General features: G+C 44.4%; 1 protein-coding gene across 11 annotated transcripts in view; it reads left to right on the top strand.

Annotated features, from left to right (window-relative positions):
- Positions 1 to 13,628, top strand: part of TNC (tenascin C) — a 100,354-nt gene that overhangs the window by 38,579 nt on the left and 48,147 nt on the right. For all 11 annotated transcript variants that reach the window (XM_043453186.1, XM_043453184.1, XM_043453180.1 and 8 more), the window contains 4 exons: positions 3,207 to 3,476; positions 4,222 to 4,407; positions 4,652 to 4,741; positions 6,283 to 6,546. In XM_043453186.1, the coding sequence (XP_043309121.1) occupies positions 3,207 to 3,476; positions 4,222 to 4,407; positions 4,652 to 4,741; positions 6,283 to 6,546 (810 nt within the window). The remainder of the gene's footprint in view (positions 1 to 3,206; positions 3,477 to 4,221; positions 4,408 to 4,651; positions 4,742 to 6,282; positions 6,547 to 13,628) is intronic.

Genomic DNA, 13,628 nt, shown 5'->3' with positions numbered 1-13,628 from the left:
TGTGTGGGCTGGGGGACGGTTGACCTAGGATGGCCTCAGCCAGGATGGTGTCCTTCTGCCCCACACATTCCCCCAGCCTCCCGCAGGCTAGCCTGGACCTGGCCTCACAGCAGTTGAGCAAGTTCATAACCAGCACTGGGTCACTTCCATCAAAGCATATTTCAGGGCCAGTCCAGATGGAAAGGGTGGGGAAACAGATCCATCTCTTTATGAGAGACGCTTCAGTGTGACATTTCAAAGGGTCACTGATACAGGAAAATACCTGAGATTCTAGCAAATGATCTACCACACCATCCGATTTAGTATTAGTAACCAGTCTAAATGAAAGAGGTAGGGCAAATATTAATGCTGTTCTTTTTCAAGAGTAGAAACTGAGGCTTAGAGAAGTGGAATCAATTTAACTAACACCATGTGGTTAATCCTATCAGGGCAAGAATTTTAAGCCCAGGTTTAGTTTTATGACTTTAAGCCCATTACCAATAACATTGACTAGGCTCTGGGTTATGTAGTGTTAATTCCATGACTTCAACAGGAATCTAAATAAAATGTAACTCAGTACTAAACATGTCAGAACTTCTTGGGGGTCAATGTGGCACTGTGAGATCATTTGGTGGGAGGAATAAAAATCCTGAATTTGGAATTGTTCTACAGAGAAGCAAATTTTTATAAATAAATAAATAAAATTATTTCGTGCTGACATTTGGGAAAATCTCTTTATCTTCTTCAAGTAGCATGTATGCCAACTGCTTAAGGAACTGACTCTTCTTGGCAGGGAGTGATTGGAAAATTTACATCTGTTGACTAATGACAAGAAAGAACATCTTGCATTTAAATATTTGCACATTTTGCTTAACTCAGATCCAACAATCCAATTCATAAGACTGTCTTTTTTTATAAGCAAGTGTTTTCCATCATCTTGACAACATCCCACTGTGGTAGGTAGAAGACGGGTACCAACAAGAAAAAAAAAATCATCAGAAAGGCATAGAAAAGATCAAACACAGAGACAGTACACTGAAAATACAAAAGGCATTTCTTTCTTCCGCCCTTTTCTTTTTAATCTTAATTTGGGGGTGGGTTGCTTTATTTTCTTCTTCTTGCAGGACAAACATCCCAACATCTCAAGTTTCATAATCACATAAATAATAACACTGAGAGACAGATACTTACCTGTTTATTTTGCTGCTATCTGATCTTTTTCCAAATTTAAAGAAAGGATCTTAATGTTTTCATTTTCAGCTCCTTCCCTCTCAGCTCTATACAGAGGTTATATAACAACCATTTCTGACGTGTAAATGTTTTTGAGAGGCACCGACATTTAAGGAGAAGGAACATGGGTTTTGGATCCAAACAGTCCTGAGTTTGAATTCTAGCTTCACCACTCACCACCACATTAGGCAGATTCAGTTCTTTAAGCCTCAGACTTACCGTCTGGAAACTGGGTTCATAGTATCTTCCTATGGCATAGTCATGAGAGTTAAGACTTAAAGGGACAAAGCACTGTGCTTGGCTAACAGTAACTCAAGACCCTGTTAATCTCCTGGATTGAAGTGATCCCAGTCTAGAAGAAGATCAGTGTCCTTAAGTGAATCTCTATTTCTTTAATGAAAGGGCTGTTAAGAAAGATAGTAGGTATGGTTTGGGTGTTTCCTAGCACCTTGAAGAACATAGAACATGAGCTTCCCTGTTGAATTGCAGCATCATTTTCATTGTGCATTTTATAGTTTCATCGTCTGTGAGCTGAGACTGATGTATCAACACCTAGCGTTCAAAAAATAGACTTACAGGTTTCAACTCTGAATTATTCCTCCATCTCATTCCCTTTATAAAACCAAGTTCCTTTAATTCAATATTGTTTTCTCATGAATGCTGAAAATACAAACGTAACTATGTTTAAAATGAAGAAAGAAACATTGACTGGATGCCTTAATGTCTTAATTTTAGGTTTGGTATGTTTTAATGCATTAAAATTTTTACATAATTAGAAAAAAATTAAAACATAGATGACAAAGCCTGATGCTATGCTGTGGATTCAGAAAGGTCAAAGACCCACTCTCTGAATGAATGAATGACTATATAGATGGTATGACGCAGTTTGAATAAACTGTAGGGAAATCTGTTTTGGAATAGTTAGAAAAGTATAATATTCAGAAGCTCTTCTTTTTTACTTTGATAAGAACACTTATCCTGAGCTCTATCCTCTTAACCCTGATGCTGGGAAAAACTGAGGGCAAGAGGAGAAGGGGATGACAGAGGATGAGATGGTTGGATGGCATCACTGACTCAATGGAAACACACTTTCCCTTGTGTAATACAGTATTGTCTACTAGAGGCACAATGCTATACAACACATCTCTAGACTCAGTCATCTTACAAACTGAAACTTTTCACCCATAGAGAGGGAGTGTGTGCTTATCTGTTTGCAACAGGATCAGAGAAGGGTTTGTGTTAGAAAGTGACATATAAGAGGGATTTTGAAGGATGAAGAGGAGATTTCTAGGGAGAGGAGCAATCTCAGGAAGAAGAAACAGGGGAACCGAAAGTGCAGAGGCAGCAATGCACTCTTGGAGGAGAGGTAGGCTGTCAGATTTGGAAGCACAAGGCAGGTGGGGCAGGAGGTGGGCGGTGGGGCAGAAGGAAGACCGAGATGAGGACTCAGAGACTGACAAGGCTTGAGATAGCCATGACCTTCTTGCTTGAATTATTTCCATCAAAGCTGACTTTCCATACACATTATCAAGACAGTCATTGCCTCCGTTTGCTGCTCCATTATTCTGATGGAGAAGTCACCAATTAGGGAGTTTTGTCTCACTGGAAAACCAGAGAGACTGAGTCAGTGTGTTTCAAGTGAAATAGCCCCTGTGTGTTTCTTAAACTTATGATAATGATGATAGTCTAACAACAACAATAATCATGACTATTTATCATATAACTACTATGTAGCAGGCTCTGTGCTAGATGCTTTGCATACATTATTTCCATTAACAATTGAAAAACCAAACAAACAAAAAAATCTACAAGGTAGCAGTCATCCTCCCTACTTATAGCTTATCAGATAGGAAACTGAGATTGTAAAAGGCAAAATAACTGGCCAGTATACACCTAAATGTAGACTTGTGCACTTGGAAGACTGCGAGCCCACTCTCTGCCCAGCCCTTGGCGCTGGCCGCGGTCTCTAAAGCTCCTGTCTCCTCTGCCTGCCACAGGCTTGGACGCCCCCAGCCAGACTGAAGTGAAAGATGTCACAGACACCACCGCTCTGATCACGTGGTCCAAGCCCCTGGCGGAGATCGATAGCATTGAGCTCATGTACGGAATCAAAGACGTGCCAGGAGATCGCACCAGCATCGACCTCACACACGAGGAGAACCAGTACTCCATTGGGAACCTGAAGCCGGACACCGAGTACGAGGTGGCCCTCATCTCCCGCAGGGCTGACATGGCCAGCAACCCCGCCAAAGAGACCTTCACAACAGGTGATGCGCCCCACTCCCGGCCACTAACAGCCCCAGGAAAGGAGGGATCGCCAGACTCCTCCCCCATGCCATGGCAGTATGTCTCCCAGGCTCCTTTTACGATAGAAGAAAATGGAAAGAGGATTTTTATTTTAGAATACCATAGCAATTGATTGATTTTTCAAAGAAAAAAAATTATCCCCGATAACCTTCTACAGATAAAGAAAACTTTTTGCCTACATAGAAGATGCTGGTCTGAGATTTTCATTTTGGTTAAAATAAAATTCAAATAAATATTGTAATAGTAAAATGTAGCATATGGAAAACATGAACGACAAAGATGCCTTCTAACCTCTTAGACTAGGGCACTGTTTTCAAGGTACCCCAGTGTCAACCATGCATTCACTAAATATTTTTTTCAGAGCTCGGTAAGCTCTCTGTAAATCATTAAAAATCCAGTGATGAAGACAGCAAACGTGTTCTTCCAGTCACAGAGCCAATTTGCAAGTTTTTGTGTAGTTTTTATTAAGTACAAAATCAGTGGCAAACATGAACGATTGAGGTATCACTGTGATTTAATATTGAAGAAAGTGTCCGATGTGTAGTATTTGTCCAGATGCATGCTTTAGCTGTTGAGCCAGAGGGCTGAGTGGGTCATTTATCCCCAATGGCAGACACTTTTCACGTCTCACCGTGAACTATCAAGGACTCCCAGTCTCCCGAGACTGGTGTTCTCAGTACCAATGCCCTTTCCTCTCCCAAACAGGCCTGGATGCTCCCAGGAATCTCCGCCGCATCTCCCAGACAGACAACAGCATCACCCTGGAGTGGAGGAACGTCAAGGCGGCCGCCGACAGTTACAGAATCAAGTACGCACCCATCTCTGGAGGTGACCATGCCGAGGTAGAAGTCCCCAGGAGCCAACAGACTACAACCAGAACCACGCTCACAGGTGAGCTCCACCTCCCCAACCCGACCGGCCCTGGGGGCATGTCCCCACCTTGCAAACCTCCAGAGAGAGAAAAATAGCCAGTTCCCCATTGCCCCTCTGACCTGGGCGTCAGTGAGTCAGGCCGTGGAACCGTCCAGCTGTTGAGAAATCGTAGCCTTCAGGACCTAGCTCAGGGGCCTTTTCATGGTCCTCCGAAAGTTTGTCCAGCTTTGGACTGAATCTCAACCTGCTCGTTCTCTCCTAGGGCTGAGGCCAGGAACTGAATATGGGATTGGAGTGTCTGCCGTGAAGGGGGACAAGGAGAGTGACCCAGCCACCATCAATGCGGCCACAGGTGAGCCGGCCTGGCTTCCCACCACCACGGGACAGGCACTCACAGACACGACAGGGAACAGGAGGCAGGGAACCTACTTAAAAACAAGTAGATGCCCAGAGGAAAACAAGGCTTCTAGGATCATCCAGCCCAGATGTTCACACTCAAAAGGAGCATAAGCACCCGGCATCCAATGCTGACCACTTATACATATCCGTTTTTTATCTTTTTATTTGGAGGTAATTATAGATTCACATGCACTGTAAGATAGAATACAGAGAGATCTGTGCCCTTCATCTAGTTTCTCCCAATGTAACATTTGTGTAACTTGAGAACACTATCACAACCAGGAAATTGACACTGATATAATCTATCAAGTTTATTCCGATTTCACTGGACTGTGTGTGTGTGTTTGTATGTGTATATTTAGTTCTATGAACTTGGGCGAACTCCAGGAGATGGTAAGGGGCAGGGAGGCCTGGCGTGCTGCAGTCCATGGGGTCTCAAAGGGTCAGACATGTCTTAGTGACTGAACGACAACATTTAGTTCTATGTAATTTGTCATCTGTAGATTTGGAATCCCCCACTTCAGTCAAGAACGAGTAGTTGCATCACATTGAGTCCTTGCTACACTTTCCTGTCACCATGGTCACCACCCTCCCTCCACTTCACTTTAACCCTTGGCAGTCACTGATCTGGTCTTCATCCAGTTTCAAGAATGCTACATAAAAGGAATCATACAAGGAATCATGCAGCACACAAACTTTAGAGACTGACTTTTTCACTCAGAATAATTCTCTTTAGCCACCAGGGAAGCCCCATAATTCTCAGCATGAGTGAGTATGGAGGTCCCTCAATTATGTCTGATTCTTTGTGATCCCGTGAACTATAACTGGCTAGACTCCTCTGTCCATGGAATTTTCCAGGCAAGAATACTGGGGTGGGTTGCCATTTCCTTCTCTAGGGGATCTTTCTGACCCAGTGACTGAACCTGGGTCTCCTGCATTAGAGGCAGATTCTTTACCATCTGAGCCACCAGGGAAAGAAAGGAAAGGAAAGTGAAGTCGCTCAGTCATGTCCAACTCTTTGCAACCCCATGGATTGTAGCCTACCAGGCTCCTTCATCCTTGGGATTTTCCAGGCAAGAATACTGGAATGGGTTACCATTTCCTTCTCCAAGGGATCTTCCCAACCCAGGAATTGAACCTGGGTCTCCCGTGTTGTAGGCAGACGCTTTACCATCTGAGCCACCTGGGAAGCCCCACTCATTCTTTTGAGATCCATCCAAATTGTGTCTTATATCAGTAATCAGCTCCTTCTAAATGCTTTTGCGTATCATCTCATGGTATGGATATATCACTATAATATTTTTAATCTTCCCAAAACACAATGAGATACCGTACAACGGCATTTCACACAGGTGAAAACTGAGACTCGGGTGAGATGCCTGAAGCCACACGGCTCCACAGCAGTCCTAGCACTGTGGCCCACAGCCGCCCTTCAGTCCCAGAAGCAGCCCTGCCCTGAAGCCTGAAGGGTGTTCAACTCTGTTTTCCTCCCAGAGTTGGACACACCCAAGGACCTTCGGGTTTCTGAACCTACGGAGACCAGCCTGACCCTCCTCTGGCGGACGCCGGTGGCCAAGTTTGACCGTTACCGCCTCAACTACAGTCTTCCCTCCGGCCAGCCTGTGGAGGTGCAGCTCCCCAGAGACACCACCTCCCACGTCCTGAGAGGCCTGGAACCTGGGCGGGAATACACCGTCCTGCTCACAGCAGAGAAAGGCAGACACAAGAGCAAGCCGGCGCGGGTACAGGCGTCCACAGGTGAGGTGGAGAGAGCTCTGAGCTCTCTCCAGACCCTCTGATGACTCTGAGGCTGGCAGACCCACCAGCCAGGTTGTCTTCAAATGAAAAGATCAGATGGGAAGACGAGGGACTCTCCACTCATGAATCCTCTAAATGCCATTTGAGTCACTTACACATCTTTTCCTCTTGTCCACTGACGTGTCCATAGTGAAGTTCCCTAGCTGGACAATCAATAATGGCTTTTAAATATTTCTTCCTAGGAGAACTTAAAGCATGAGAGTTTGTGCTTGTCTTTGGTTCTTTTTGTTTTAATTTCGTGTTTTCATAGAAATGAATGATATTTTTTTTTTTCTTGTTTTCCCCCTCTTTAGCACAATCCATTAACTTTTCATTTTATTTCTTTTCAAGATGACCAAGAGGTTTGGAGTAATTCTTTGGTTATTTCCCATTAAATATTTTTCTTCCAGGTCTTTTGCTGTCCTCTCAGGTTACCTGGAATGCCATATACAGTCCTGTGAGCCTGTCACAGAGCCCTTCTCATTTTTCTCTTACTCATTAAGTGATGAACTTTGTTTATCCATGACAGCTTAATCCTGACCTCCAGTATCCCTTACAGTCCAAGTATCCTGTTCTTTGTACCTGCTCCCATGTTTCCTCAATGGCTAGACTGGAAAAAAAAAAAAATCAGTTCTTCTTTTATGAATATGCATATTTAACTTTGGCTCCCAAATAGTCAAGAGATATAGGTGGAAAATGTTAATTCTTCAGGATATGATAAGGGTTTAGTTTCAATTTACTTAGTATTTATTGGGAACCCATTGAATACATGGTATCATGCTGATATCTGAAGCACTGTTATTTTGACTCACGTGCTCCTGCTCTTCGTTTGTGGGGAGGACCAGATAGAGTGTTAGATGAAACTTGCCCAAGGAAAGGAAGTAATTGGGGTAATTAGGATAAGCCAGAGAAAGTGTCTTGGCAGAGACACTATTCCAGCTGAATTTCCATAAGCAGAAAAGGGGTTGCAGTGATGGGCATATTTGGAAATGCCTTGAAGAGTCTTGGTCGTTTATAAATACTTTCACCTACACATAACGGAAATCTCAAATAACAGAACTTTAGCAAGACACAAGGCAGTTTCCTCTCTCATAAAGTAAGTCAGAGGTTACGTGGTTCAGTGCTGGCACAGCGATTCCAGATTATCAGGGATTTGGGCTCCTTCTATCCTTCTGTTCCACTAGTCTTAGTCCTCAGCCTGTACTCTCAAAGCCACCTCCATGTCACAATATGGCTGCTTCAGTCCAGCCTTCACGTCTGTGTTACAGGCAGCATGAAGGGGAAAGAAACAAAAACAAAAGATAGCGCCTCCTAGATGAGTCCTTCTGGAATTCTCACCGATGACTTCTTACATTTTATGGGCCACTTCTAGCTATAAGTAAGTCTAGGAAAGGTAGTCTTTGAGCTGTGTGCATTGCTGCCCACATAAAATTGTGGTAGTTTGTAAGGAAGAGGGGGTGGGTATTTGGTAGGCAAAGAATAGCCTCTTCAGAAAGGACTTCAGCCTGCCAGGCTCCTTTGTCCATGAATTTTCCAGGCAAGAATATTGGGGTGGGTTGTCATTTCTTTCCTCAGCAGATCTTCCTGACCCAGGGACTGAACCTCGGTCTTCAGTGTCTCCTGCGCTGGCAGGAGAGTTTTTTGTTTTGCCTTTTTTTTTTTTTTTTTACCAGCTGAGCTATAGATCCATTTGCTAAAGTGAACTTAGGTGGTCACTTCTATTGACTCTATGCATGGACTGCTTCCACCCAGTTATGAGATGGATCCTTGGGTGGGGCAGGGGTAGCTTCATCATAGATGAGGTGAGGAGAATAAATTGGAAAGAAAGAAATCTATGGTAGAGATTTAAATGGTTCAGCTTGTTAAACATGAGCTTGTTGCAAGATGTGAAGGGACAACAAATGAATCAGAGAAACAAGAGAATGGTTTCTTCTTCTTTTCCTCCTCCTCCTCTTCCTCCTCTTCCTCCTTCCTTCCTCCCTCTCGGTCTCCCTCTCTCTTTCCTTTTCCCTCAGCTTCACAAATGCTAGATCATAGAGGATTTCCTGGCTCCTCTCAGGCATCTTACCCTCTGGCCATGACCACTTCATCGCTTATCTCCAGTAGGGAATCCCCAGGCTTCAGCAGCTCAGGGAGATGAAAGCTTTCAAGTGAATCACAGGCTGGAATTACTTTGCCTCTGACTAAGAGCCCGGTTTGGCATGGCAGAGGCTCAGCGGTTTCATTTTCCCAGCCGTGCCTTTTTTAACACCGTTTCAAAGAAATCGCATTGTATATTTAAAGACATTCCTCACTCATTACAAGAAAAATGTGCAAAGTTCCTTTTATAGGTTCTTCCCCCACTGTCTCTGGAATATTTCTCTCTATGGCTTTCTCCATAGAACTATTTTATTTCATTAAGAGGGAGGTGGATACTTCTGTCTCCTGAAGTTATCTTCCCAATAAATATCTCATACAATATCTTCCCAGTAAATATCTCCCACATTTACTCAGTCAGTAATGCACTACAGCCACGTTCCATGCTAAGTTCTGGGGATACTAGAGCAATGAAGGCAGGTCTGTGTTCCCAGGGAGCTCACTAGGAAACAGACACTTTCATTGCTGTAACTGGGGGTGTGGGGGTGCAGTGGGAGCAACGGATTCCTTCTAAGTATCAAGAAAGGTTTAATATGGGGCAAAGCCGTTGGGCAGACACAGAGGAGGCAGGCAGGACTGTGTTGTGGAATACATAATGAAGTAGAAGTCCAGGCACTTGGCCTTGCTAAATACATGGGGAGAAAAAAGAAACAGGACAGTGGAAGCCCTCGGGGGAATGTACCATGTGGCTCTGAGCCTTGAAATGTCAAAGGGCTGTAGGTTCAAACTCTGAAGAAAGGGGTTCCCAGCTCTGCCTCCTAGATTCTCAATAGCAGAAGTCTGCTCACTGTCTATGAGCTTTACAGAGAAAATGAGAAATCGGCTGCCCCAAAGCCATTTCCCCAGAGAATTCCAGGACTCTAGTCATAGCATTGAGCCAAAGCATAAGCCTATTCGTGGATGCAGCATCAAGTTAAAAGTATGCATTACCTGACTGCCCATCAAAGCTGAAATATAATGCAGGGACCCTACCCCAGGCTGCACAGCCCTAAATAATCTGGTCTCTCCCATCGCCCTGACTTGGCTTGCTCCCACCACTTGTCTGCTTGCTCATTTCACTGTAGTCACCCTGGCCCTCTTGCTGTTCCTTACATATGCCAAGCTGGCTCCTACCTGAGGGCCTTTGCACATTCTTCTTCTGCTGCCTATATTCCCCTCCTCTCCCAGGTCTTCACCCAGCACCTCCCTCATTTCATTCAGCTCAAGTGTCTCAAAAGACCTCTCTGTCTGCCACTCTAAAAGGATGCCCTGTCCTCATTTACCCCTTCAGACTGCTCCAGAGTTCCTTATGACACCTGCCTGGCCTGATAGCACCCACTATTTGGTTTACTTACCTATGGCCTGCCTCCTGCGTGCGTGCATGCTAAGTCACTTCAGTTGTGTCCGACTCTTTGAGACCCTATGGACTGCAGCCCGCCAGGCTCCTCCGTCCATGGGATTCTCCAGGCAAGAATGCTGGAGTGGGTTGGTACGCCTTGCTCCGTGGCCTGCCTCCTACTTCCAACCAGAATGTAAGGACTCTGTCTCTTTTACTCAGTGCTGTGACCCCAGCACCTTGAACACATGGCATCAGCTTCAGGAGTCTTTGGGGACCCCAGCTCCTCCAGAGGCAGTATTTCCACGGAATCTTCTGGTCTTTTGATTTCACCCCTGTAGCAACAGCCCAAATTCTCTCCCTTAAGAATTAAGGGAAGGGAAGTCATTCTCCTGGAGTCTTTACTTAAGCTTGTGCTCAGTCATGTCTGACTCTTCGCAGCCCCATGGACTGTAGCCCACCAGGCTCCTCTGTTTATGGGACTTTCCTGGCAAAAATACTGGAGTGGGCTACCATTTCCCTCTCCATAATTAAGCTTACTCTGGGTAAAAGTCGGAGGAAAGAAAGAAGGAAAGATAGGGTGGAGGGAGAAAGGAAGAGGGAATAAAGGAAGGAAAGAAATAAAAAAAGGCACTAGTGGTAAAGAACCTGCCTGCCAATGCAGGAGACCTAAGAGATGCAGATCCAATCCCTGGGTTGGGAAGATTCCCTAGAGGGGGGCATGGCAACCCACTCCAGTATCCTCGCCTTGAGAATCCCATGGACAGAGGAGCCTGGAGGGCCACAGTTCAAAGGGTCGCAAAAAGTCAGACACAACTGGAGCAACTTAGCTCGCACACATCCCTGTTAGCACTAAACAAAATTAGTGTGTGCCAGGTGTCTCTCCCACACCCAGCACCTGTATTCTGATAAACTCAACAAAACCCTGCTTGAAGTGGAGGCCATGATTTGCTGTGAGCAGTAAGGGACATAAAACAGGGAGAATATGCAGATACACAAGGCTGATAACGCATCTTTCCACACCGTGTAAGACTCAACAGTGATACCCCCATAATTCTCAAGGGTCTGGGGAAGCAGAGAGGTGGAATTTTGTTTTTAGCAACAGCTGCAAGTAATAGAGAACACTCTGCTCTAATTGGCCTCTTTGATTTTTCTCATGGAGCAAACTGAAATTTAGTCAAATATTTATCCATCCCACAAATATTTATTTCTTACCTGCCATGGGTCAGGCAGCACTGGCATAGAGAACAGAAAGACACAACCCCTCCCCTCAGGAAATGATGCATACTGCAATGAGAACAGAGAATCAAAACCAAAATTATAAGACTGTGACTAGTTTGTTTAGAGGCCAGTGTGGGAAGCTACAGGAGCACAGAGGCAAATACCCATGCCAGACCTGAGCAAAGTCAAGACAGGGTATCAGAGAAGGCTTCTTGGGAGAGGTGGTACTTTACCAAGTCCTCAAAAAGAAACAAGAATTGGGCAAGCGGAGAAGGGAGTCATGACATTTCCAGCTAGAGGAACAGCACATGAGAAGTTCAAAAACATGAGAAACTTTATGTTAGTGCAGCGCCAGCCATACAGTCTGCTGTATGATGGAGCTGGAGAGAACAGGGTTCAAGGTCACGGACATCATCAGTATCTTCTGCAAAGGGCAGTGAAGATCATGCTAAGGGGCTTGGGTTTCATTCTTGATAGTGTTAAGAGTCCCCCAAAACTGTTAGAGCAGGCAAAGCTTTGAATTTCCATTAACTTTACAAGAGGAGATCAAAACAATGTAATCTCCCCTTGGGTGGTCCTCAGGCTTGAATTTGGCCATTCTGCGGCTGTAGGAGAATCACTCTGTTTCCCATCAATGAGCATTAAAAGCCGATGCCTCATCAGTCAGCACTTGGTAATGACCGTCTACATGATGGTGGAAATCTAAAGATTTAAAGTTGGCACAGCCTGAAATTCCTCCAGGCCAGCTGGTCAACTCACCACGAGCCCAGAAATGAGATTTTGAAATTCTGATTTCCCAGGCCCACTGACATTGTTCAGAGGGTAGATGCCAGTGCACAGCTGTGAGAAAAAAGACAACAGCCTTTTCATAAAGAAAGGCCAAGAAATTCAGTGTGGAATACACGACGGAAACACTGGGCTTCTGGGGCAGAAAGCCGATAAGTATGTCATTTGCTGTTGAAATGCAGAGTCCGCATTTACATGGAGCCCGGTCATTCCCTCTCTTCTCATAATTCTTACCCATCTCCCTTTATTTTAACTACTGATTTTACTCATTGGAATTCCACTTTTATTTATCTGTCCAGCATTTGTTTAATGAAGTGTTTTGGGTAGGGCACCAATAGCCAAAAATTTTGGTCAACTATTATAATAGTAAATGACTATTATCATTTACTGAGCAACATGACATTATACGAAAATTACTCTACCAGCTGTACCAAGCGATGAAGCAGAATATGAGGGACATTGTATAATAGTATCTGAGGCATGGACAAAAGCTGATGCAAAGAGAAAAGATGGTTCTCATGAGAAAGAGACATTTTCTAAGGTGGATCTCCTCTTCTCTTCAATCATCTTTACTGCAGCAGCTTAATAGACAATCTGTAACCCTCCCTTGCCTGATTAGGTAATTCTTCCCACATCTCTTGCAACCTGGCATCTGAAATTTCTTCCATGGGAAAAAAAATATGTATTTTATGTCATAATTTAGAGAGAGAGCTTAAAAAGCAGTTACCTGAGAGGAAACACACTTAATTCACATGAAGGGGATCAACTGTCTATGTCAGCTAAGTCCCTGACAAGCAGTTTTGACAGCAGCAGGAGAAAAAAAAGAAGAAAGTGGGATAAAAAAGGAGAGTTTATGAGCCACAGAATTGATTCCCTTAACTTTACAGTCTGACTTAGATTGGTTTTCGTCCCATGTCTCTTTATGGATGAGGGCTCTTGGCATATTTGAAAAGGTCACACTCCTGAGTCTAGTTGTGCTGAAAGTCCAAGTTCAAGGAAATAATCGCTACTCCTGGAATGCTGTGCCTGGCTGCACAGAGGCCATTGGGTTGAAAGATGGCTGACCATTTCTCCTTTCTTTCCCCAGAAGTATGGATAGATATATCACTTTGAGCTTGGAGCCCTCTCTTCCTCACCTAGACCCTGAGATGTGGTTTGTGTGGTTAAGACACATCTGTGTGGTTAGGAAGTGCTATGTGGTCTCGGACAAGGGTTCCAGGAAACAGATTTGGGTTAAATGAAGTGTCTGTAAGAATGACGGTCAAGGTCAGGTATGGCACATACTTTCTGAAAGGACTGTCAGTATCCTAGACTTTTCAGGCCATACAGTCCCAGCCCCTCTGTTGCAGCACATAAGCAGCCGTCAGCCAGACGTGGACGCACAGGCATGGCTGCGTTCCAGCGACATTTTACTTGTGACATCAAAATTTCAATCTCATACATTTCATCTTCATGAAGTGTTCTTCTTTAGATTTCTCTAGCCATTTAAAAAATTTAAAAGTGTTGTTAGCTCACTGATTACCAAAATAGGCAGCAGGCTGGATCTGACCCTCAGATCCTCGTTAGCAGTCCCCTGTTCTAGATC

Source organism: Cervus canadensis, chromosome 30 (assembly GCF_019320065.1).
Source record: "Cervus canadensis isolate Bull #8, Minnesota chromosome 30, ASM1932006v1, whole genome shotgun sequence".
In the NCBI taxonomy this organism is placed as follows: domain Eukaryota; kingdom Metazoa; phylum Chordata; class Mammalia; order Artiodactyla; family Cervidae; genus Cervus; species Cervus canadensis.
Note: the sequence above shows the minus strand (reverse complement) of the source record. Positions and strands in the feature narration are given on the sequence as shown.